Source organism: Centroberyx affinis, unplaced genomic scaffold (genome assembly GCF_046629955.1).
Source record: "Centroberyx affinis isolate AG114_WGS23_722 - 3 ecotype Tasmania unplaced genomic scaffold, CSIRO-AGI_Caff_v1 ptg004319l_1, whole genome shotgun sequence".
NCBI classification, from domain to species: domain Eukaryota; kingdom Metazoa; phylum Chordata; class Actinopteri; order Beryciformes; family Berycidae; genus Centroberyx; species Centroberyx affinis.
Window position 1 is genome coordinate 14,313 of NW_027282028.1, and position 27,544 is coordinate 41,856.

The following is a 27,544-nucleotide window of genomic DNA, read 5'->3' on the forward strand; positions in this document are numbered from 1 at the left end:
CGCCCGGCTGCCATATCGGTCGAGCGGCAACGGGTGGACCTCGGCTTCAAAGTTGCGCCCGAGTCGAGGGCTTAACGTAATAATCGCAACATTTCCAAACAAATAAACGTCTTTTTTTGTCACTCTCTATGATCGATTGATAAGACACAATAGTGATTCAACCTATAGCCGGAATATGATGCACTTTACATGTCTGGTTTGTTTGGAATAAACGGTAACACTTTACAATAAGTTAATTAAGCATTACTAACCCTTAATTAACAGTTAACTAATGTGTCTGGTAATCATTTACTAATGGTGTTCATGTTAACTAAGGTATTAATACATTATTTAATAGTCATCTTTATAAACTATTAAATAATGTATAAATTAATACCTTAGTTAACATGAACACCATTAGTAAATTACACATTAGTTAACTGTAAATTAAGGGTTAGTTAATGCTTATTATTAAGCATTAACTAACCCTTAACTTAGTGACCCTTATTGTAAAGTGTTACCACAACTCTTGATAAGTTGCCATATAATTGTATTGGGAGGAATTGTGTCAAATGGCAATGTGCCTGGATCAATCCACATAAGTATGCAATTATAAATTTAATGAAAAAAGTCTCAAACAAAATTCCTCAATAATATTGTCCTTGTGATGATGTTCAAAATACATATTAAATGCAAATGTAACTTTAGCTTATGTACCATCGAGCAAAAAAAACAATAGAACGCCTATTTTATACCTGCATTTCCCATGGACTGTTCTAGACAAATGGGAAAAATATTTTTGAGTGACAGAATCAGGTAGTGTGTGATCCCCCTTGTGCACAGCTCTCCAATGGGACAGTCTTGTAGTGTGAACCGCCTTTCATCAAGCAGCATTTGAACAGTCTTGACAGTCTGACCTAGGCTTTAATAATCCTAGGATTCTGAGATGGAGAGCTGGTGTATCGCTGCCCCCTGCTGGAAGAGGATCCGACTGCTCCGGAGTGATAAAAAAAAAAAAAAAAAAAAAATCACATGTCGGACTGCCGCGCCGAGCGATTACTGTCCTCGGCAGAATTCAAATAAACTTTGGGGCCGGTGCAAATGTCATTCATAACGCGCGGCGGCCAGGACGGTGGCGGCGGCGGCGAGCTTCGCTGGAGCCGGAGCCAGTAATTAGGCTTGACATTTCACTCTGAAATTGTCATTAGTCACTTCCAACCAGCCCTGATGTGATAATGTTAATATCTCTAAATTGCGGCAATTAGAAAAGGTTCGCTGGAGGGGCCCCAAAGTTTTTCTTTTGCTGTTCAAAATGTCACCGGGGGGGGGAGACAGTGAAATCAGTGCAGGGAAGATCAAAATGATCTTGTACTAATGTCAATACGTCAAGGTGTCAGTGATCTGGCATTTGTCTGGGAAGCGGTTCCTTTCCCCCCCCCCCGACTGCTGCAGCACTTCTTAACTATGATCAAGTATTATCAGAAAACATCTAGCATCTGGCATTTGATTTCTGCTCAAGCCTGTTCATAAGATGATCTCCTAATTCTGGAAACTGGCATGACACTCCCTTCTCCCTCTGGAAAATAAAACTTAATTCTCTGTATATTCGTGCAAAACCACTACCAGGACAATCCTGACTCAACGCAACATGCTGGTATTTGAATATTTCATGTTAAATGTTTCCCTCTGCACAGCCAGGGCCTCCACAACAGCATCAGGAATATCTTGTCATTCGATCAGCGAGTCGTTCCGGTAACTAGAACACTTTACTAGGGTTCTTTGTTCGGCTGTAATCCTGTTAAGAAGTGATCCGTTACTTCTCGGGCCGCGTCTAAGGAGGGAAGCGCCGCTTTCTAGGAATCGCCGCTGGGAACCTTTCGCCTTCCAGTCAGAGGGGTGCTGGGTGTCATTTTACATAAAGGGAAGGGAGGGGGTGAGGGGGTGAAGAGGGAAATTAAAAAGCCCACCCGTTTGATGGAGCTGCGGGTCTTCTCCTTCCACTGGTGGCTGCTCAGCTCCAGGGTGCAGTGGACGTAGGTCTCTCTGTCATAGGAGCCGAGGATGAACAGTCTGCAGGGACAGGACACAAGTCATATTAGATCTAATGCAATATTTACTCCCATAGTCGTTTCACAATTTTGGCATTTAGCCGACACTCCTATCCAGCGAGGGGTTCCACCGATATGGGTTTGTGAAAGCCGATAACAACATCAATACTTTTGGACTGAAGCTGCTGATAGCTGACTTTACTGCTTAGCAATCTCGGAACCCATCGTCTATCGGTCTGACGACGATTAGACTCTGGGGGCGACAGCCAATATTTGGGGGTTTCCGGTGTAGCCAGCAGACATCCGGGCCAAGACTTCCTCTTCCGTGCGCCGGTCATTGTTTACAGTCCGATTAGCAACTTGAGACTTGAGAGACGACGTCTACGACCGGATTGTTTCACAAGTTCCAGACGACATTTCGGCTAATCTCTATAAACAGATATCTGCATATGGGACGTCGTCTCTCGACTCCGACTCCATTCTCGCGTCTCAAGTTGCTAATCGGACTGTAAACAATGACCGGCGCACGGAAGAGGAAGTCTTGGCCCGGATGTCAGCTGGCTACACCAGAAACCCCCAAATATTGGCCGTTGCCCCCAGAGTCTAATCGTCGTCAGACCGATAGACGATGGGTTCTGAGATTGATTGCTTAGTGATGTCAAAAGGCAGGACAGTCTCTCCAGCCTCTCTCTACTTTGTACTACTCTAATAAAGGCAGTGGTATTGTTAGTGCTGGTGTTTCTCAAAATTAAGACCGCATTTCCCATAGACCCTGTTGCTTCCTGTCCCCCCTCTCCCTCCACGAACATGTTGGAAGTAACTTTTCCACCCCGTCTCCCCATCTCCACCAACTGAGACGCCGTAGATATTTGTGCAGATGAATTTCTTGCGTCGGGTACGGTCGCTGGTGGGAAATCTTCTCCACACAAGAAGAGACGAATCAAAACTTAAGACCGAAATCCACAAGTGTCTCCTCAACAGCAAGCAAGTGAGCTCTGGAGTCACCGGTGATGGCTGAACCTCTTCACCTCCACCTCCACCTCCGCACACTAATGCTGCATTCCAAAGATGTCAGAAAGTCTGAAATTCGGACTTTCTTCTGAGAAAAAAACGCAACGGGGCCCATTCAAGTGTTTCCGTAATTCCCAGAAGGCAACTCGGGCATGAATTTGAAATGAAAGTCACACTTATAGTTGCCAACATTCTTTGCTAACTAGCTAGATAAATACCACTGACATAACATAAGCTGTTGAATGAGGAATGAGTATTTCACTTTTGGCAAAGAGTTCCCAATGTGGGAATGTCTCAGGTTCGACTTTGAATGGAATGCAGCATAAGAAGAAGACATTTAGTTTACTGATGCCATGATTTCTGGGTAATGGAAAAATTCAAATCTCTCTTAGAACATAAATCAACCTAGGGCTGGGCGATATGGACCGAAAATCATATCTCGGTGGGCTAAATGTTCAGTTGTAAGTAGGGCTGGGCAATATGGACAAAATCAAATATCACAATATTTTTGACCAAATACCTCGATATCGATATTGCAACAATATTGTAGGGATGACTATTGGTGCTTTCACAAAATATTACGCAATGAGATTTTTGATAAATAATCATCAGTAATGTGGATATAATGATTAAGTGGGTAAAGGCAAATAATAGAACAGCTAGAACAGTCTGGTAAGTTGAGAAAATGACATCACTTTACTGTAATGCAGCTTTTAAAACCAGGAAAAGACAACACTTATGCCATATCACAATATTACGATATCCAAAATCTAAGACGATATCTAGTCTCATATCACGATATCGATATAATATCGATATATTGCCCAGCCCTAAATCAACCTACTTCCCAACTGAAATTGTGTGGACTATATTGTATACTGTCATAGTAAAATCAAAGATGAGGTGAGAGCAGCATATTATATGTTAGACTACTGCTGCCCCCTGCTGTGCTGAGGAGATCATTGTATCAGACAGAGATCCCACTGTGGCCCTGATGAAAAATTTCCATGACTTTTCCATGACTTTCCATAACCAAGTCAGAGTGCCTCCATGATCTATGAATGTTTCTCGCCATCTAATGCAATGAATGTGTGAAACAAGATTTAAATATTCTGGTATATTAGTAGTAGTAGTAGTATTTTATTCAGTCATCACATACAATGCAATAAGTATAAACAGTATATACAATATACAATCTAATATACAATAAGTATAAGCAGTCTAGACATTATAAACAAAACCAGCAATCCATGTATTAAGTAGTGAGTGAAAAGGCACAGGCATAAGTATAATGCTTATATGTGCCTATCCTACATTCTTATCAATTTAAGCTACCCTCCAGAAATAAAGAATAATAATAAAATAAAAACCACATTTATGAAATTTCCTGATATTACCTGACTTCCCCAGAGAATTTAACAAATTATGAGACTTTCAAAAACACAAAATATGGCACAAATAAATATCATCAACCTAAACTATTACACAACTATCCAATAACTGAATAAAAAGTTACTTAAGCTCATCCACATCTACTTTCATCTGTCTGTGGGCTGTTTTCATATGTATATGAAATTCATATTCTTTCAGATACTGAACCACAGTGCATTGCAGAGTGATTAATGGGTGGATACTTCCCTCTGCTGGAGATTTACAGCATATTACATTTGCTACGCTTGACACAGAGAAGCTTTACAGCTGACTTATAAGGCAATCTTGTGAGATGATAAAATTCAACAATGAAGTACAGTCTCCAAAGCTTTCCTGAGATAGGAAGTAGGGCATTAAATACATTACTGCCATTAAATGACACTAAATCAAACCCATATGTTGTCAGTAAATCTCCATTTAAACATGTCACAGTTGCCCCAACCACCACCACCACTTAAAAAAAAAAAGTCCAAAAAGCTTTTATTTTGCTAACTTTGCCATTAAGAGAGCTTTGTTTAGAAAACCTTCATACAGAAGAAGGTGGGTGGGGGGGGGGCGCCGCATAACTGTAACAATGTGAATTATTAATGGAGGAGCTTGATCTGAACGTCGTGTGGTCCATCGAACACACACACACACACACACACACACACACACATTCATAGACACATATCCACATACACCTCCTCTGTGTCCCCAAGGCAAGGCATGATAGACCTCCAGACCAGGGCGAGGCTGGAGTAATTGGTTTGTCCGAAGCTGGCGTGTTTAAATTTGCATTGGCCGCGAGTCTAAGGGGGAGCGGGTTTGTCTCAGGACGGGGACTGGGGAGACTGGGGAGACTGGTGAGAGCCAGTATAGACTAGCCAACACAATGGGCTGCGGTCTGTACAAGCCATTTGATGGTGGCTGCCGTTGTCATGGAGATGGATGAGGTTACGTAAGAAATTCGGTTATGAAATTCCGGGCCTTAATGGTGAAGCTGATTACCGCAGTATTGATGCCCCAGGCTAATGACAGGTATTGGTTATTAAAAGGTGCTACATGTAGCATTTTAACATCAATAAATATTAACCACATTCATTAATGTGGTAAAGAGGTTTGCATTTCGCCCCTGTTCGCCCAGTTGGATTCCATTGGGAACACTGAGAGAGGAAGTGCGACCTAAAACTTTCTCTGCCTCTTCTCAGTTCATCCAGTTTTTCACTTGTATGGATTGCAATGGAGTTTTAAATCCCCTGTCAGTCTACCATTAACTGCTGAAGGGGCAGATTGCAGGATTCCTGCAAGAGGGCTCATAGTGATCAATAAGGTTTCTTTCCTTTCCATACAATCCCAGTGGGCATGTAAAATATCCTACTAGCTGCTCAGTTACAATACTGCTAGCAGCACATGATAAAAGGCTGACCTTGTAGCAAGGCCCAAGTATGGCACTTATGTTTTCATGGCTCCAAAATACCTAGGGCCTACTTCATAAAAGTTCTAAGTTAAATATATTTATACACAAATGTTATGGTCATAAATTGTACACACATCAACGCCCAAGTTGTGATTTATAAAAAAGTTACTGATGAATCTCACATAGATTTTCTCCATTTTGTGATATATATTTAAAAAGCTACCATTATCAAATGTCTGTGATATATCAAAAGCTAATGATGTTTCATTTGTTTTATAGTTAATCACATAATAGTTTAAAGTCCCTAATAATTAAGTCCCCCCCACTCAATATATCATTCTCAAGTAAATTCTGATAGAATAGTATAATGACCGTTGAAAAATGATGATCGCGGTGTAAAGTGGTTAATTCTTTCTCATGTAACCCTGATGAAGGCTTTCTGCTGGAACGCGTTGGTTTCTCGGTACCAATAAAGTCGTTTTAAGAACATCCATCCATCAGCCATCATCTGAATTTGTCCTTCCTCTCTAGCTTTTTCCTGTTTGTGCACCTTGGTTGTCAGACGAGGTAGCGACAGTTTTTTCTTGTGCAGTTGAAGGTTTGGCAAGGGAATTTGGGACTTCTTTGTTCTAGTTTAGAACTTTCTGAAGGCCAAGACTTAGCTGTTGGTACTGTATTGTGTGGTTGCAGCTGCATAACAAATACACAACATGCATTAGACTATATTTTCTAATGCATATTACATATTTCTGAGTCGTCACTGTACCAGGCTAAAGAGCGTACCATAGTCTTGTTGCATAATAAATAGAGCAGAGCTGCCATTCAAATCTTGAAAATCACCCATGGTACAGTCCTTTAAAACAATGGAGGGAAGGGAAAATGAACGGAGCTCTCTTACCTGCTACATTCAATGAGGGTGACTCGGACTCGGCCTTCCACCAGCCTGCTGTCCTGCACCGACAGGTCCAAATCACAGGCCGAGCCCAGCGGAGGCTGCACTTGAAACGGGAAGAAGGGCTTGTATCTGGAACGAGAAACAGAAAACGGTCCACAGTGAGTTTCATTTTAATTTAGGTTTCCCACCGTGGCGCTGATGTACAATTTAGAGTTGTTCCGATACCGATACCAGTATCGGAAATGCCTCTGATCGGGTATCGGCGAGTACGCGAGTCTATGCACCGATCCAATATCACGTAATTTATTAGCCTAAAAAAAAAAATCAACTTTAAAGTAGTTACACCCGGAGAAAACGGCAGTTTTCCCGGAAATCTATACAGATATATTAAATTTATACTGTTACTGTACTATTTAAAATTTTAAATGTCTTTTATTTTACTAAATTGTGGCTGCACTTTAACAGTTTTTTAAAGGAATTGTTATTTATTCCTAAATTTATTTATGTTCTTTTTCATTTACGACTGACTGTCAAACTAGGTAATAAAGTTCTATGGCATTCATTCTCTGTATGTATTTGTTCATGTGTTACAAAGGGTTTAACCTGAGCCAGGCCATACAACAATGATAGCAATCATATCACATCCATACAGGGTTAGTAGTATACAGCTGTTAAAAATAAATGTGTGACACAGTGTAACAGTGTGTGTAAACAGTAACACTTTTTAATCAGAGATGTGTCAAAATGCTCAACATTCAGAGAATTAACTTGAGTGCAGTGCAAAGACTGGTATATTGCCCCTGTTTACCACTGGACTCTACTGGACACTGCTGTCACTGTAGGCGAGGACAAGTATTGAAATTAACCCTCAATTTTATATAGTTTCAAGGATATTTCAGCACTGAATTTTGCCATGTTTATTTCCCATGACTTTCCAGGTATTCCAGGACCCGTGTGAACACTGTGCAAGGCAGAAAACCGGTGGGATTCCACTGAGAGAGAGGGTTTGGCTTTTTAGAGTGATGATGTGAAACCCAGAGAGCTTGTGATCACTTCCCTCATGCTCCCTCCAATAATGTCAACCACGCTGTTTTCACCAATAAGCAGATTTCAAGAGCAACTATGCTGAGTTCTGCTTTTACTCAGTAGTGCAGCGTTGAGAAGACCGAGTCCCTTAGGATATCCCAAGATAACATGCCAACGTCTATGTTTAAGAGGGTGATCTGCTCTTAGCCCTGTGGCTAGCCGTTCTGCAGCCACACAATGAGTTAGCTGTTAGCCTTGTCTTCATATTGAGGACTCTCTCTAGAGTGACTGAGGTATGCGCTTGCTGATAAGGCCCACAAATGGTGATAAGCAAGAAACTGACAAGAACACATGCTAACATTGCTACAAACAGTTGCTCGCCAGTGAGTTAAGGTCAAGAGAAGGGATGCGATCACAGCTACAGTTCCTTTTCTTTGGTCCAAATCATAATGAAACGGTTTACTTTGTTGCATTTTTGTATTTGTATTTACAGGCAAACCAGGGCTTGGAAACAAAAGTCACATGGACTCAGAAGTAGCTTGTTTATTGGACTGATTCCAGTCCGTGTAACTTTAACTAAGTATGATGGACTTGTCTGTGATTAAGGCGTAATTTACCTTCTCTGGTGTTCATATCAGTTAAGAACACATGAAGAAATAGCTGAATATGAGCATCAGTCCAGACTTCATTTTGTTATGCTAGGCTTTCTAAGCATGAGGAACTGCTGGCTATCAGATGTCAACATCTGTGTCCTTATACCCATAAGGAGGGGTGAGGGTGTTCCCCATAATGTTCTAAACTCTGGACCAGCAGAGCCACTGAACAGGAAAGGCAAAAGGAAATCCCAGCCCCACTGGAATATGATTATGTACAATACTGGGTGGGCTGTGGGCTGCACACACACAAACACACAGAACAACATCAATCACTACTAAAAGTTTTTTTCCCTGTTGGTAAGCTTCTGCACAAGGGATTGTTTAGGTGGTTCATTCGCCCAAATAAGGGACTCCGGATAAAACCTTGAATCCACGCCGTTCCGAGCCTGATTTACAGCTAAGGACACTAAAGCTACCTCTCCAAAAACAATGTAGGCCTATATATCAAGTAAATTGCCTATGGTCTTTCAAACCTTGGCAAATGGGTGAAAACATACTGAACTGTAACATCAGGGGAAAATAACGAGCATTCAAATCCATTTGCCCAGAGCTTTAAAATACACACCCTAAAAAGAGTGTTTGTATTAACATTTTAATATATAATTGAATACAAGCTGTGAAGTGAACACAAGGTCAAAATTTGACTTTGTTTGAGCACATAGATTTACAGTTGATTTGAAAAACCTGTCAGCCAGGTTTGAAGCATTTGAACTTTGAGCACACAAAGTGAAAGGGTAACACTTTACAATAAGGGTACATTAATTAAGGGTTAGTAAATGCTTATTAAGCATTAATTAGGGCTTAATTAGGGCTAGTTAATGCTTAATAAGCATTAACTAGCCCTTAATTAACAGTTAACTAATGTGTCTGGTAATCATTTACTAATGGTGTTCATGTTAACTAAGGTATTAATTTAGTAAGTAAGTAAGTAAAATTTATTTATAAAGCGCTTTTTACAGATGAAAATCACAAAGTGCTGTACAAAACATAGGCAAAATAAAGCAGAATAAATATACATTTTGTGAAATTTTCCAGTGAATATTTATCAACCAAAAGCTTTCCGAAATAAAACTGTCTTCAGTTGCTTTTTAAAAGAGTCCACAGACTCGGCCACACGGAGCGACAAGGGCAAATCGTTCCAGAGTCTGGGGGCAACAGCCTGAAAGGATAGGTCTCCCCGGGTTTTAAAACGGGTCTTTGGGACCTTCAGGAGACTCTGGCCTGAGGACCGAAGGGTGCGACCTGAAGTGTAGGGGCACAACAAGTCCGCAATATACAGGGGGGCCTCTCCATGCAGCGCTCGGAAAGTGAGAACCAAGATTTTAAAATCAATGCGAAATTTGACAGGAAGCCAATGAAGACTTGCCAAAACAGGGGTAATGTGGGCTGTTCTGGGCGTTCCTGTCAAAAGTCTAGCAGCAGAGTTATGTACAGTTTGAAGTTTGTTTAGAACGGCCTTATTAAAACAAGTAAAAAGAGAATTGCAATAGTCAATGCGAGACGAAATGAAAGCATGGATGATCATTTCAAGGTCAGACTTTGACAACATTTTTCTTATTTTAGAGATATTTCTCAGGTGATAAAAACAGTTTTTGGTCAGCTGACGAGAATGAGCCTCCAGAGACATGGCCTGATCGAACACAACCCCAAGGTTTCTGAGGCTGGGTTTAACAGACGAACCCAGAGCACCAAGATGGCTTTTGATCTGGGGGATCTTATTGTCAGGAGCAATGATCAGAGTTTCTGTTTTGTTTGAATTTATCTGAAGGTAATTTGAAGAAAGCCAGTTGTTGATGCAAGACACACATTCCAAAAACACAGATAAAAAGTGAAACTCTGAGTCATTGAAAGAACAATACAACTGAATGTCATCAGCGTAGACGTGATAAGACACATTTTTAAAACCGCGAATCAGCTGACCAAGAGGCATCAAGTACATCAAAAACAAAACAGGCCCCAGAACAGAACCTTGGGCAACTCCACAAGACAGGTTTGATACATCGGACATTACATTGTTGATTGCAACATTAAAAGTTCTTCCTTTTATATATGAGGAAAACCACTGGAGGACAGACCCGGAAAACCCCATCTCTGATTTAAGCCGATCAACCAGTATACAGTGATCTACGGTATCAAATGCAGAGGTCAAGTCCAGTAAGACCAAAACTGTGTAGCGACCGGAGTCTGCAGCCATCATTACGTCGCTGGAAACTCTCACCAGAGCAGTTTCAGTGGAGTGCATTTTCCGAAAACCTGATTGATATTTGTCATAGAGATCATGCAGCTCCAAAAATGAAGTTAGCTGATTTGCCACCACTTTTTCCAAGATTTTTGACACAAAGGGAAGTTTTGATATGGGCCTGTAGTTTTTTGGCTCCACAGGATCAAGATTTGGCTTTTTAAGAATGGGATTCACCACAGCATGTTTAAAGTAGCTGGGGACCGAGCCAGATTTAAGTGAAAGATTTATCAATTTGACAACCCAAGGACCGACAACATCAAAAACATTTAGGAAAAGAGATGTGGGCACAATGTCAGCAGGGCTTGATGAGGGTTTCATCTTGCAAACTAAAACCTTCACATCCTGCAGGCTGACAGGAGAGAAGGAGGACCACGAACACAAAGGAGATGGCATAATGCATAAACTCGTTAGGGGAGGATTGATACTAGCCCTGATGTCTTGCACTTTGTTCACAAAGAAGTGAAGAAGAAGCAATTTATACATTATTTAATAGTTTATAAAGATGACTATCAAATAATGTATAAATGAATACCTTAGTTAACATGAACACCATTAGTAAATGATTACCAGACACATTAGTTAACTGTTAATTAAGGGTTAGTTAATGCTTATTAAGCATTAACTAAAGTGTTGTAAAGTGTTACCAGTGAAAGTGAAAGCTGACAATTCTGTGACTTCTGCTGTTGGGTGTGGTGGTTGGTGGTTATATAGGGAACTGGCCCGGGTCTTATGAAAAGGAGTTAGTCATTGTAATTATAAGAATGTTGTTTGAGAGCACACGCCTGTCCTTTGCTATTTTGGTCTCCTGGTGCTATGGCTGGTGGCCCGAGGCTCCTGCTGTTCTAAATAGTGGACTTTGTTCAGGCAAAATATCCACATTACTGATAAAAGTGATATTATTCTCTAGCCTCCCATGTACTCTGACATAAACTAGAAAGTGGTCCTATATACACTGCCAGGGTCCACAATTTGATTCCCACACCCATACTAAAAATTTTGTATTATTTTGTCTCCATCTTTGATGCTAAGCGCTCATTGCTGTGGTGTTTTTTTTTTGCACTGCACATCCCAGAGATCACCTGCCAATCAAACAGTGTATCCAGTACTGTGATGTTTTTTTTCCTTGGATTTTTTTATTGATGAAGTTTGAGTTTTTGTAGGTGGTGCTCTTTCCACTGTTCATCCATGGTGGTTATCGCTGCTCATATTAACGACCCAGTTCTAGAAATGTAAAACGCATCACTTCCTGTACGCCGAAGGGTTTTTTTTTTTACCAGGAAAGAACAACAATAACAGCAAAATAAAAATCCACCCGCTGGCATCCATGGCCCACATTTTTATTCTGTTCAGGTCTGTTCATGTGATATCAACATGTCTAGGCCTGCAGTTGACACTTAGAAACTAGTTACCAGTGACAAATTTCTTCTCAGTGAATGTGGATTTCATAATATTTACAGACACTGGCATTTGTCATTAATGTGTAGCAACTAGGAAGAATAAACTTTATGAGAATGTAAGTGTCCTTTCTGAATTTAAAGAGCTTAAAGGGGCATCAAGTAATCTATAACCATTATCAATCTCTGTTGGTGACCAGTAGGAATTGCCACAATGTATCTGTCTCCTACCCAAGTCTCTGCTACAGCCCCACCTCCCCTCCCTCCACCACCACCAGTCCCGTCCCTGTGAGCGATGGTGACCTGTAATTGACACAAATAATTACATCACACATTCATAATAGAGATGAGTCAAATGGATGATTCGAGCAGTGATCCAAAAGAAAGATCTTGTGAAGAGATAATATATCAACAAGCTACATACTGGAACAATAATACTGCTTGGTCATTTGTTTTTTTGGCTTAAAAGGGGCGGTCACGCCTGAGTTCGCCCAACGATTTCTCTTTACTTATTATTTACAAAAAAAAGGACTTGACGTCACGCTTTGTGTCAAGTAGGCATTTCATTTGTAGCAGAGATTGTTAGAATATAACTACCATGGTTTCTACAATAAATTACACTTTGTGAACAACCTCGCACCAATGTTTACGCATTAATAGCTGGTTATTAAATCATAGAGCAACCGAATTTGGCAGGTGGGCTCCTATGGCCAGCCATTCAGGTTGGCCAGATGGTGGCGCTAAAGCTCACATGTATACATTTTGGTCCATAACTCTAACACCCTATGTGATTGACGCAAAATGTCATACATATGTTCAGGCAGTCGAGCTTTACAATTTTGTAGTTGACCACCCATGTCCACCATCTTGAATTTGTGGCGTTTTGCATTTTATGAAAAAAAAAAAAAAATTCCCTAAAACTTTTTAATTTTTTGAGCTACTGACACAAAATTTGGAAGACAAAGTTTGACAAAGTTTGTGGCTAAGCAGAAAAATGGTTGTAATTTCATCGACTGTGTATCCAGTCTGCACAAAAATGTGGTACTAGTAGAAATGTACCTTGTTTGCATAATTATACAAAAAATGGCCAAAAGGGGGGCTAACACAATCGACTACGATTCAATGCTATTTGGTTGGCAAGTTAACGTAGCTATGTAGCAATCAATCAACTCTGATGCTATGCTATGTGGTTAGCAAGCTGACGTAGTAGACTGCATTACAACAAGAAAAAAGATATGGTCACTTTGTGCTATGTGACAGTAAAAATCTTAGTTTTTGCACCTTAAATCAGTCCCATAACCAAACCTCCACTAAGAGCTAGCCAAGTGGTGCCAGCCAAGACTTGACAAGGGGCCAGTCAAACTATGCCAAGGAAAACACCTTCAAAGTGGATTAAACTCTACTTTGCATAATTCTGTATTTCGGTGTTAGTTGTTTAAAGTGTGGTGTGGCCCTGTGTCATTTGCTTGGATCCCCAAACCATTAATTCCCCCAATGTCCACAAAGCACTATATTCCATTCTAAAATGTATTATGTAGCCTATGTAATGTGCATTTTCATCTGATGGGGAGTGCAGGTCAGAGTTAGACTTCGCGAGCACAAGGACACAGGAGAAGCTGTGCTAATGATAGGAGCAGGCATCATTTATCAGCCAAGAGAGCCTAACAGCAACCACTCCACTATGGAGTCATCGTAATTGGAAAACATGTACTTGCATTTTGTTTCAGGACAAAATACAAGTCGGCAGACGGGACCCTATCACTTTCCACAGACACCATTAGCTGGGGCGAGCAGGTCCTATTAAAAATGCATTGGGCACACCCATATGCGCTACCCCCCTTTGGCCTATCTGTGTCCTGTACCAGGCTTCTTTATCCTTCAGGCCAGGGTATGAGCAACAATGTGCCCTGCCTCATAGCATTAGAGCTAAATTACTGGAAGAAATGCACTTTACAATAGTGTACATGCATGGATTAGCCTTCCATGACACAACCAGCTTGACCTTTCTAACCACAGATAAGGTTTTAAGAGAACTGTGTGTATTTACTCATATACAGGGTGTCCGACAAGTCTGGCATCACAAGAAAACCACACAGAATGTGCTCACCATGACCACTGCCAACTTCCAGACACGTTTGCTAATGAAATAGCATGTTTCTTTCTATCAGCCAGAGAATATCCAGACTGACAGCTGTGCAGGCGTCAGTATTTTGCTGCTGCAGATAGTGCTGTTTTTGGATTTTCACAAAAAAAAGCCTCAAAAAGCAGAATCAAGTCAGGGAATCTGAGAGCCCATTCCATCAGCCCCCTCCTCCCTATCCATCAGTAGCATACAACACCCTGAGGGTGTCTGAAAAGTCTGAAAACACAGGGATAAATAACACCATATACTGTGTCTGTGCAGGACTGAGTGGTTTCCCTGTGATTCCAGACTGATGGTCTGATGATACTGTCTCTTCCCATCCCCAGGCACTGTGGGAACCAAATCAAGACCCAGGCAGGGGAATAGAAATGTGATGTAGAAATGTGACATTTTGCAACGGAAGTAGCCCCAACTAATATTAGAGGAACAAAAAAAAAAAAAACTCCAATGAGTTCTGTTCTTGGCATTTGCAGTTTCAAAGTCACTGTATCGGCTTATGACAGCTCGGCTAATGAGGAGTCAAAAGGCTTTAGGAACAATGCAGACATTCCTTTCAGGAGGGAAACTTGACTCTAATCAGAAAGCTCTTATGAGATTAGCCTCCTTTTCTTCTCCATTGAAAAGGCCCAACGCACACAAGGGCCAAAGAAGGAATGTTATGTACAGAACTAGCTAGTTTCAGGCCTGTCCAGTATCAGCTACATGTAGGGATGCAAATTTTCAGAAATTTCCTTAATTGATCGTCGGTCACGTTAATGACCAATTAATTGATTAATCATTATGTAAAAAACAGCTTTTGACATAGAAAATAGAAAATGTGTGTTTTCACACCTGTCTCTAGGCCTACTAAACAAGTTACTCAACCAAGCAGAATTCAAAAGAGTCAGGATCCCCGACAACGGACGTCAGTGTTTACAGGCTGAAAATGTTCTTTCTTTAGGGTTCATTACTTTAAATTGTCTTTACATTGTGTCCAACGGAACCCAACTGGCAGAATATGCAATGAAGTCCCTGCACTGCACTCATGTTATCTTTCTGAGTGTTGAGCAGCGTTAGAATTGTCCGATTGAAAAGTATCAAGTTACTCTTTACCGTTACAACACAACAATGCGAGTTCGGAATTGTGGAATTTTATATTTTTTTATGAACGTTTTCAGAACGGGAGACGGACTGTCAGGTTGAGTACAGAGCTACTGCATTGCCACATGACGTGACGTGCACATTAGACGCATTACAGAGCGATTTAGATCCATTTCTATACATATGCCGGCCGTGCCAATATTGTGGCGCTGCCACAGTTTATGTATTGGAAACAACGGCACAATAATCCACTAGTATATTTAAGAATAAGAGCGTATCTCCGTGGTCAGGGAGGAGTCCAGTGCAGCCTGGTGACAGTCAGTCCATCCTGAAACACACGCTCCAGGGGAACAGCTGTCCCGGGTCGGGAGGCACAAATAGTGGCCCACCAACTTGGCCAGCCGGGGGAATGCATTCCCTTTCATTGTGCTTGTAGAGCTGCTGTATTTCAACTTTGTATTACAATGTTTACAATGAACACTGTTGTCTTTTTGGGTGTAATGCTTCCGACCGCTTGCTTGGCTTTCGTCTTCCTCTGTATAGGCGGTGAAAGTTAAATTGCGCCCTTGTGGCGGTAAATCATTTCGGAAAAAAATGAGACATAGCACATAACGTACATTATTGATTAATACATACTTGATCGATCAAATTGTTAACAGTGATTAATCGATCGTCGATTAATCATTAACATCCCTAGCTACATGCTATCTGCTACATACCAAATGAGCAGGTTTGGCCCTTATCTAACCAAGTGTACTGGCAAAAGAATATTTTTTAGTCCATGTTACATCAATCCTGTCCAAGTTAAAAGGCCACTCGCATTCCACTCCTCCATAGTGTCAAAGCTTGAGCCTATTCTGATATCACTCATCTTACAGATGCTGGTGAAAAACTATCACCCACTGGTGTTGTCCTCATAACCGACTGCTGTTATGACAGTCTGGTCCAACACTGGCCAACATCATCATTTCACACGATCAAAGGAAGAGAGTAATAAACTGGAAGTATGATATGACACAAGGCCCAGCAAACAGCTCTCTAAGCCCCATAGGCTTAAAAAGGCAGCATGACAAAAAAAAATCCCTTCAGGCCACACCCATAAAATCATAGATAAACTGTCTGATTATGATGCACTAAATCCTAAATTCTAGGCTTACTGGGCAACACCAGACTCCATAAAATATTCTCCACAACACAATCATGAATGAAACACCCCGAGTATGTTTCTTGCTGATAAAAGTGATTTCCAAATTTTGCTCCATGGTTGTCTGCCGAAGATCTGCAAACTGTTTAATCGTCCTGGAGTAAGGGGGTAGGGGATTAATGTCTATTTTTGGGGGACCTGGCATGAAAAGGCAGGCTGATGTTCCAGGCAATAATCCTAAAATGACCACATGTGGGGCAGGGGGGATGCAAGGTGAGAGTACCAACAACATGCAACAACCTGAAAAAGCATGAGATTGTGTATTTTCTGTAGTAGATATCAAGTCTTCTGATGAGGATGCCTTTTTTGGTCAACTGCCCTTATGAGAAATTAAAGCTATGCGTCTTTCACATACCTGCAAGTTCTGATGCCATAAAATTATTTTGAAATGCACAGAACACAAGACATATTCCAAGGCTTACGGTGATATCAAAGACACCATGCTAGGTAATAGGGAAATGTGGATAATAAAGGGGCTTACAATGTGGTAACATTTAAACAAATGTAAGAACACTAGAATAACAAAGATGGTGTCTTATTATGGTCAGGTTTGAACATATTCATTGTAGGTAGGGCTGGGCGATAATTCAATATTATCGTTTATCGTCTTTCAGTGGAATCATATCGTGATGATATGAAGATATTTTAATATCGTGACACACATTTCTGCTGTCTAAATTGATGATGACAAGCACATTTTACTTAAAAACTCTGATAAAATGAGGTATGGTAGGAATATTCTTTGGAAATTTCAGTTTTGTTTGATACCACACCTAACATTACCATTCGGTTCAATGAGATGAACATTAATTTGATTATTTAACGTGATTTTGCATACATGAACCATATCGTGATATATATTGATATCGAGAAAAATCCTTAAGATTATCATGATATTGATTTCAACCATATCGCCCAGCCCTAGTTGAAAGTGAAGAGAGACAGGAAAGATTGGGAGAGAGAGAGCGATGACATGCGACAAAGGACTTGGCCCAGATTCCAAACCAGGACCAGTGGTGGAAGAAGTACTCAGATCTTTTACTAAGTAAAAGTAGAAATACCACAGTATAAAAATACTCTGTTACAAGTAAAAGTCCTGCATTCAAAATGTTACTTAAGTAAAAGTACAAAAGTATTAGCATCAAAATGTACTTAAAGCAACAAAAGTAAAAGTACTCATTATGCAGAATGGCACATTTCAGAATAACACAGTATTATATTATTGAATAATAATTATTGATGCATTAATGTGTAAGCATCACTTTAATGTTGCAGCTGGAAAAGGTGGGGCTGATTTCCACTACTTTATATACTGCTGGGTAGTTTACAGTAATCTATAATAATACATCACAATTTATTAGTTGATTATATTTTGTATTAATAATCTGAATCTGCAAATAACTAGTAACTTAAGTTATCAAATTAAGGTAGTGGAGTAACAAGTACAATATTTCCTTCTGAAATGTAGTGGAGTAGAAGTATAAAGTAGCATAAAATGGTAATACTCAAGTAAAGTACAAGTACCTCAAAATTGTACTTAAGTACAGTATTTGAGTAAATGTACTTAGTTACTTTCCACCTCTGACCAGGACGTTGCGTTTACATGGTACGCACCTTAGACCACTGAGCCACCAGGACGCCCCGGACCACCACCTTGAGTACGGAACTTCCTGTGGGAACCACTGCACTTGTCTGACTAGGTCTCTAATAACGGTTCAATAATCTAAATATTTAACGCGTCAGTAGTCTAAATGTTTAGTGTGCACATTAACCTAGTGTTCAAGTCACAAACATGCATTGTCTTTTACCATCTAAACAACTTATCAGCTCCCATCCAATTTGGCAATGAATCTTATTAATCTCTTAATTAATCGGTCACTTTCCCTGTTGCAAAAGACAGATGCTTTATTGACTGACGGGTTGGACATTAGGGGAAGGGATTTGGCTGTGACATGGACTTTGCTCCGGCACTATTTATCTACTGTGACGTTTAAAAAAAAAAAGTGAGATGGGCGGTGCATTATAGAGCAGCAAATGGCTGTTTTCAGGCTATAGTATTACTTCCAGCTCCGTGCCATTACGGCCCTGTTGTTTTACAAACCTCATCATCTCTCGCTCCGAGGGATTCAGCCAAAAGAGCGAGCTAAACTACAGTGGCAGTCCGATCGATGCCGAAGTCTCCCTCTGTCTGCGGCGCAAAGCAGACAAGAGCCGAGCTAAAAGGGAACCGGTCTCCTTCTAAAATGGCCAGGATGAAGACTATGCTCAGCTGTTTTCATCAGTGTGGCCTATACATAAACCCATACAGCAGCTATCACGCTTCCCCCTATAACGGGAAATGATAGAGTAGTAGGGTGAGGAGAGAGGTTCAAGTGGAGGGATAACAGATGTCTGGAGAGCAATTATGTAACACAGCTGACACTGGATAACATGTGTGTGTGTGTGTGTATGTGTGTGTGGTGTGTAGGCGAGTTGATGCTGTAATATATATACACAGATATACTGTATATTACAGTGGGGGGGAAGAGATTTATTAACCCGTGTGCACAACATGCTACTGTCTGCACAATATATATATGTGCTTAAGTTGCAAAAAAGTGTGCATATGTGCACAAATGCATATGCGTGCAAAACATATGCTATTATAATGAATCAACTTGTTGCCTTTTAAAAACGTATTAGAATATTAGTAATTTAGTACCTCATGTGAGGTTCCCAAAGTGGAGTCCAGGTACCTCCAGGGCCTCTATAGCAAAACCTGAAATAGTTTTCATGAATTCTAAAAGTTTGCACTGTAATTAGGCTTGGGCTGATATTCGATATTATCGGATATCGCGATGTTTCACGAATATCACGATATTTCTGCAGTGTCGAAACTTGTAAACGTATAATCTACTAGTGCTCGGATAGTAAAAAACAAAAATAGTCATAGTTGTAGTGAAAAATTTGTCATTTTATTTCAAGTGGGGATTATTATTATTATTATTAATAGCCTAGAAATCTGATGTGATCTGAAAGAAATAAAATATAATACAAAAAAAACAAAAAGAAAAAATCCGGAGAAAACCCCCAGTAATATTGCATATCGCGATATTTTGGTGGGACAGCATCGCGATATAAAATTTTGGATATTGCCCAAGCCTGACTTTAATAGCACGTATGAGAATGACCATTTTTGATCACTATTTTCACTTTCCCTGTCTACACAGCTATGCAATTCCTGCACTAAAACCCTCAAATATTATATTCTCAAATGTTGGTCCCTGAGAGAAAATCTGATCAAAGGGAGGTCTGTGGTCTAAGGTGTATTATATATGGTCCTTGGCTTGCTATGTAAAAGTCGGGAACCCTGGAGTCTGGAGTGCACAATTCCCTGCAGTATTCCCCATAGCTTGGATTCTGCCTCTACATGGGTGTTGTAATGCCTGGATTACCTCCAGTGGGCCGCTGTCCCAGCCCTCCCCTCCACAGGCCTGCCATCTGTGCCACTCAGCAAATCCCAAGGTCCAGCATTCATTCTCAAAGGCTGTTCCCCATTACATCATCTCATCACGCTTGCTCACTTGCTCTGCATGATCATGGGTAACACACGCACGCATTTCGAAAAGTCCCGTTTGCTGCAGTGTTCCCCCACACGACTCGAAGCGTTGATGTTGTGGGCATGTCAGTGGCTCTGTGGCAGATTATAACAGTGTTTAAGGCTTAAATGTAGCAGTTGGTCCTCTATACTCTTGTGAAACAAAGCAAACTGACCGCAAATTTAAAGTCTGACCTTTTTCGTCAGGCACAAGACGGCAATGCACTTGCTAGAAACCATCTCCTCACACCTTGTCTGTCCATCCAAACAACAGGAATGACCCAATTAGTCTTGCATATAATTACTCATTTCCCCCAGAATCTGGTGGGAAATCCATGAAACAGCGTTTAGACCAGCGATTCTCAACCTTTCAAGGACCCCTAATTTAGTCCACATTAGGGACACGGACCCCCATTTGATGAGATTTTGTCTCTCAGACCCAAATCTGAGAATATTTTTATTGTTTGATATGATTTTCTCCAGAATCCCATGACTGTGTTGTAGGTAGAGAGATAACAGTAAAAACAGTCTTTTCTTCTATATTCTCTAATTGTGTTAACTTCTTGTAAATGAAATAATGCTGAAGTTTAACAATTCATCAGTTTGCTGGGGACCCCCTGGAACACCCTCAAGGACCCCTGGTGGTCCCCGGACCCCACGTTGAGAACCCCTGATTTAGACCATGTGACACTAAAACGTTCCGTTGAAAACGCATCTTAATGAAATTCTTCTGGGTGGGTTAGCGGCTCTTGAAGCCAAGGTGACCCACCTATTAAATGGTTAGGGAACCTGACTCATACTGCGCGAGAGATGTAAACCAATAATAAAAGCTCTTATGGGGTTAACTTTCTCAAACAAAGTGGTAAAATGTTAATAGATTTTGTATGTTACAAGCAGTAGTCAGGTGTCAGAGATAATTAAGCTCCACCATGAAACAATCTTCACGGTCTCCCCCCTGCCTGCAAAAGGACTGACATACGTACACACAGTAAGGCTTTTTTGAGCATCTATTTGAGATACTCTAACCATGAAGGCAAGACAAAAAGGGCCGAGACGTAACGAGGTAAACAAAGCCAACGCGTGGACATTTTTGACGCTGTGATGCAGCTACCACTGCAGAGTGACCTTTGCGAACGTAACCCAACCGGGACCACGAGTCTGGGTCAGTGTGCCATGTAATTGGAAGCACTGATGCTGAATCTACCAAGTGCTGTCACAGCAATCGCGGCGGGCTGACAGATACACTGAGGAGGAGCCTTGTAACGAAGCAAAATTCTGCAGGCGATATGAGCCGATCCTGATTGGCTGAAACAGGAAACTCCTTAGGGCAGTGGTTCTCAACTGTGGGGTCCGGGGACCACCAGGGGTCCTTGAGGGGGGTTCCAGGGGTCCCCAACAAATTGATAAATCAAGTGAACACAATCACAGGATGTAGAAGAATGACTATTTTGATCATAGTTTCACTGTTATCTCTCTACCTGCAATACAGATAGTCATGGAATTCTAGACAAAATCATACCTAACAATAAAAAATATTCTCAGATTTGGGACCGAGAGACGAAATCTCATCAAAATGGGGGTCTGTGGCCCTAATGTGGACTAAATTAGGGGTCCTTGATATGAAAAAGGTTGAGAATCACTGTCTTAGGGTGCAATCACACCTACTGTACAGGTTCCTTTGGTCCAAACCACAGTGGAAAAGACATTACGTCGTTGCATTTGGTTCATTTGGGTTCATTTAGGTTGCCCAATTGTACTTGGCTTGTCAACAAAGTCACATGGATTCACATGAGTTTTGGCAACCTGTTATCCCTCAAGGTTGCAGATTTTGGCTCTAAATAAAGGAGGCATTTCACCACATCTTAACATCTTGCCTTTGGTTCATTTTGTTATGCTAGGCTTTCCGAGCATGAGTAAATTCTGTCAGACGTCAACATCCATCTCCTTACGCCCATAAAACCTTGTGTTTTGGGCTCAGTCGCTGCATTTGGTTTGGATTACACTCTCACCCCTAATGAACCACGCCACAGTTCTCCTGGAAGAGGGCCGAGTTTGAACGGCATTGCTCTCACCTGCCAAAATGAACCGAACTAAAAGGAGTAAACGCTCTATTAGGCCTCAGACCGTTTGAAATCTTCATTACAGCGAGATATTTGATGTGATGTAAAGCCCACTGTTCTGGCACTATCCCAGCACAACAGGCATAATAGTAGACCGTTCTCTTCATATGTGCATCTGGATGGCCCTGTTCAATTCACCTCATGACACGCTAATGAACACAATGGATGCACTGCCTCATAAGCTATGTTTCCATCCAACTGTCAAAAGGACTTTTGGCCTAAAATTTTAAATGTCACAAAAAAATCGAATGTTATACAGGTGTTAAAACAAAAGAAGGAAAAACACATTCATGAGAAAATGGAAGGAGTCTTTCAAGAATTGTTTTAGTTCTTGCCAGTTAGTCTTGTCAGTCGTGTCAGTTAATGCTGGCCATATTTCATGCTTTCACAGACGAAAATAAAAAAATGCGGTTGATATTACATAACTAATAAATAACTAAAGTAAGTGAGTAAATGTAACTAATTACATTTACTGATGTTACAGTCATTCAGCAGCTTTTCTGTGTACTTGTACTTTTTTGAGTATTTTTTTTAAGTCATTTTACTTTCACTTAAGGACATTTTTACTGAAGTATTGTACTTCACTACATTTTAAATCGCATCCAAACACAAACTGTGTGGCTCTCCATAAGCATCAGGAACTGACATGAACTGACAAATTGTCAGCAAAGAAGAGAAGAGTAATCTGGCATTACTTTGTCTGTCCTGTTTATTTTGTAATTTTCTGTTTCTCCAATTAAAAGAATGTAGCTTGAACTCTGTTTGAACTTCCACATGGGGGAAACAGCAGGTATTACATTTCTGGAGGTCATGGTGAACAGACTGAACAGATTTGACCAATGTGTTTCTGTCACTGTTTATCGCATAATTTCTGTGACAAAACACTTTATTTTGCAATGTTTTAATCCATTTCCATTCAGCTTTTCTACTTCATCGCTCAGCTTTTAACATGCTGAGATAGTGCATATTTTGTTTATTCTGCTAATAAAATGCTGCTATTAGAATTCTGCAAGGTGAAGCGGGCAAAGAGAGGAAGGAGAGGAAGGAGGAACAAGAGAGAGCGAGAGTGAGAGTGTGTGTGTGTGTGTGTGTGTGTGTGTGTGTGTGTGTGTGTGCGTGAGTAAGTGGGTGAAATGCTACACATTGCACCACTGCAAATGACAGGAAGTAGCCCTGTTGGCCAGTCTTCCCCCTATCAGCTTCACACAAATTAGTGTAAAGCGGGTCTATTTCACACTCGGCCGTAGCCATTTCAAAACTTTCTCAACGTAGTGACAGCAGGTCACTCCTCTCTCTGTCCTGAAAAGGGTGTGTGTGTGTGTGTTGTCAGTGGTCTGCTAGCTGTGGATGCTATAGCAACAGGTGCATTCCCATTCACTGAAAGAGCCCACAAATGGCTGTATGGCTCCTGAACTGCTTCCAGTAGCCTTATGTATTCTCCTAAAGTTGTTCCCGACCCTTAAAGCAATATTCCACTTAGTTGTAACACATTTGTGAACAGATTCAACAACAGATCCTGCTTTTAAGACAATAAAGCAATCTTGGGTCCTTCGTCATTTTGCAATTCTATCCTTGCTTTACACTAAAATGTGTATTTAAAAATAAAAGTAGATCTGGTCTCCCAAACAGGAACTATCTCTCCTAAATGGTATCCCATTCAATAAAAATGATATTTGGCGAAATGAGGTTCTAAAAAGTAAGACCAAACGTCAATTGAAAATCACAGTAGTGGGATCTGTTGTTGAATTTGTTCACAAATGTGTTAAATGTCGGTTGGTTCATTCAAATGAATGGGAAGTAAAAATGCGAACGCTACAAACTCGTCCAGCTGCATCTGATCTTGGTGATTGGTTTATATTCTGGTTTTCATGGCGGTAAAGTGCTAAATAACCCTCATGTTAAAACTAAGTGGAATATTGCTTTCAACGACTACACCAACTTTTTGGGAAATTGGCCCATTGGTCAACTTTATATGACAAAATTGGCACTAAAAAAAAAGCAACACTAACTCTGGTTTACTAAAAGGTCTATCTTCTTACACTGGACAATGCTAGTTGCCTACAGACACTTAACATACTGTATGCTAATGTGTTAGCATGTGCACAGGACAGCAATATCTACCACAAGAGAGACAAAAGAGATGATTTTGGTGGAACCCCTATTGTAACATAAGGTAAGCTGACTGACGAGCCAATTTCTCCAAAAGTCGATGTAGTCCTTTAACTGTCCTCAACTCCCCCCTAACCAAGTAACCCCACCCCCACCAACAATGTTACTGTCTGACGGTGAATGTCCATAGCCAGTGGTGGAAGAAGTACTGTGATCCTTTACTTAAGTAAAAGTACCAATACAGCAATGTAAAAATACTCCATTACAAGTAAAAGTCCTGCATGAAAAATCCTACTTCAGTAAAAGTACATAAGTATTAGCAGCAAAATGTAGTTAAAGTATTAAAGTAAAAGTAGTGGTTTGGTCCCTCTGACTGATATTTTATTATATATGACATCATTAGATTATTAATACTGAAGCATCAGTGTGTAAGCAGCATGTTACTGTTGTAGCTGCTGGAGGTGGAGCTAGTTTGAACTACTTTATATACAGTTAGCTAGTTTAGTCCAGTGGTTCCCAACCTAGGGGTCGGGCCCCTCCAAAGGGTCACCAGATAAATCTGAGGGGTCGTGAGATGATTGATGGGAGAGGAAAGAAGAAAAAACAAAGTTCTGATACACAAATCTGTTTTTAGTTTTTGGACTTTTTCTCTAATCTTTGATTTTTGCTGAAATATTGGATCATTTGAACATTTATTGAAATGAAACCATGTGAGGTTTAGAGGGAAAAATCACTATTTGGTGGAGCTGTTAACAACTCATAGACATCTGAAATGTGACCCTGACTACACACTTTGTACTTAAGTACAGTACTTGAGTAAATGTACTTAAGTTACTTTCCACCACTGTCCATAGCAACACCCATTGACGCTTGACAACGCTATTCTCAAAAACATTGGCTCCCTCATGGCCGTGGAAGTAATGGATGCAGGTTTTGCTTTCTTAGTACCCGGCACTATTGCCTAGCTTCCAGGTTTAGCGAAGTTGCTCGTTATACCAGCGCTGTTGTGAATTTCTCTTCACCCACGATTTCAGACACCATCACCATTTCAGACGCCACTGCTCTTTGTATTTTGTCACAGTGTTCAGCCAAAGACGCCTCATATAAATTGGGGTGACTGGGCGCAGTAATAATTAAATTCTCCTTCATTCATAATGAGAGGAACAAATGACAGCAGAACTAGTTTTGTTTCTGAACGACCTTAATCAAGCAGACACCCACTATTCACCAGACTGGTTAATGCCTGTCATATGAATAGGGAGCATCACTTCACCTCCACCACTGGCCTCCTCAAGCCAAGGAAAACCCTGCCTCTGGGACTGCCTGCTATTCTGTACTCTTCTCTATTCGTTTTTTTTTTTTTTTTTTCCCTTCACAGTACACTGAGCGGAGGTGGACTGCCTACTGGCCTTGGAGAAAAACAAAGCACTGTGGCCTGATGCATTATGAAGGGCACATATTTGTGTAGGATTTAAGTAGCCCACGCTGTTCTGTATGAAGCAGCACTCAAACAGTTGTAGGCTACCAGATGTTAACAGTCTAGATCAGTGATTCTCAACCTTTTTCATATCGAGGACCCTAATTTAGTCCACATTAGGGCCACGTACCCCCATTTGATGAGATTTTCTCTCAAACTCAAATTTGAGAATATTTTTATTGCTAGATATGATTCTGTCCAGAATTCCATGACTATCTGTATTGTAGGTAGAGAGATAACAGTGACACTATGATCAAAACAGTCACTCTCCTACATTCTCTAATTGTGTTCACTTCTTGTAAATGAAATAATGCTGAAGTTTAACAATTGATCCATTTGCTGTGGACCCCCTGGAACCCCCTCAAGGACCCCTGGTGGTCCCCGGGACCCCACGTTGGGAACCACTGGTCTAGATCACAGTCAGATGGGGATATGATAGACATGTGACACGTGTCAAGTCAGGGAAGCGACCTTAACTGTTTTTATGATCACATGGGCGTCAGTTGGGGGCACTCAACATATAATTAGGCAAAGTATGAGTGCAAATATGAAACAAAATTTGACAGAAATCTATTTCAAAGCCATGTCTGCGTTGCCTACCTGATTTAGTAGTGCTTCTAAAACCTCCCAAACTTGATTTTTGTAGTTTGGTAGGGTGTGTTTCTTAAGTCTACCTGATTTTGTAGCTGGCTAAGGTGTGTTTCTTAAGCCTACCTGACTTTGTAGTATGGTAAGGTGTGTTTCTTAAGCCTACCTGACTTTGTAGTATGGTAAGGTGTGTTTCTTAAGCCTACCTGATTTTGTAGTTGGGTAAGGTGTGCTTCTTCTTGATGACCCGTTTGAGCTGGTTGACTATGATGGAGGTGAGCTGAGGCAGCGGCCTTCCCTCGAACTGAGACTTCACCTCGAAGTCCACCAGCGGGTCCTCGAGGAAGGAGAAGGACCAATGGGAGAAGGGCATGCGCGTGAACTGCAGCCTCAGTCTGCCCACCACGCGCCTCATCTTGACGAACAGGTAGGCAGACTTCCCAAACACCAGCTCGACGTCGATGGCGAGGTGGAAGCCGCCATTGTATTCGATGTCCACCTCAAAGTTGAGCTCCTCGGGCATGCCGTCCTCGTTCAAATGCACCGGCTTCATAAGTTTGGCCATTTTAAAAACCGGCAAAGAATTGCCTAGGGAAATATCCCTGAGACTGAGTCCCTCCAGGAGCCGACCTGCCGTCTTGGTCTGCAGCAGCTCCTCAAACTCCACCTTGATCTTTTTGGTGAGCCAGTGTCTGACGACGGGAGTGTCTCGCAGCTCCCTGAACAGGAACAAAAATATAGCATTTAGAAAATTGCACGTCTCGGGTTTGGATGTATGGATGGGCTCGCTCTGAGAAGACGGCGGCGGCTGTTGTTTGGGGCTACCGCCGGTGACAGCCGCTTCCTGTTGCCTTGTGGAGACGGCCTCTTGCTGTTTGGATGCAGCAGATGCTGTGTTGTCTTGCTGTTGCTGGCCTGGTTCGGCATGTTGGTTATTAAAGTAATCCTTCAATGCGGGATCAGGCACTGCTTTGACATATTGCACTGTCCTGGCTATAGGCTCGGGGCTTCTCCGGTAAATCAGCAAGAACTGTAATATCAATGTAACGAGTGCTCCGGAGAACGCGGAAACCAGTATCAAGTAAATCATTTCGACCTACTGCCCTGTCGCCGTCTCCGCGTTAAAACGTTGTCATATTCATAGGTTTTCCGTATTAACAAAGCA

At 41.2% G+C, this 27,544-nt stretch overlaps 1 protein-coding gene across 1 annotated transcript; it reads right to left on the reverse strand.

Annotated features, from left to right (window-relative positions):
* Nucleotides 1-1,946: 1,946 nt before the first annotated feature.
* On the reverse strand, nucleotides 1,947-27,525 carry LOC139664588 (PDZ domain-containing protein 8-like; the record flags this gene model as incomplete). The annotated part of the gene is made up of 3 exons (XM_071543475.1): nucleotides 26,586-27,525; nucleotides 6,767-6,892; nucleotides 1,947-2,049 (listed from the first exon to the last, which is right to left on the reverse strand). Coding segments are annotated over exons 1-3 (1,113 nt in total), but the record flags the coding sequence as incomplete, so codon positions are not given.
* Between the last annotated feature and the right edge of the window lie 19 nt (nucleotides 27,526-27,544).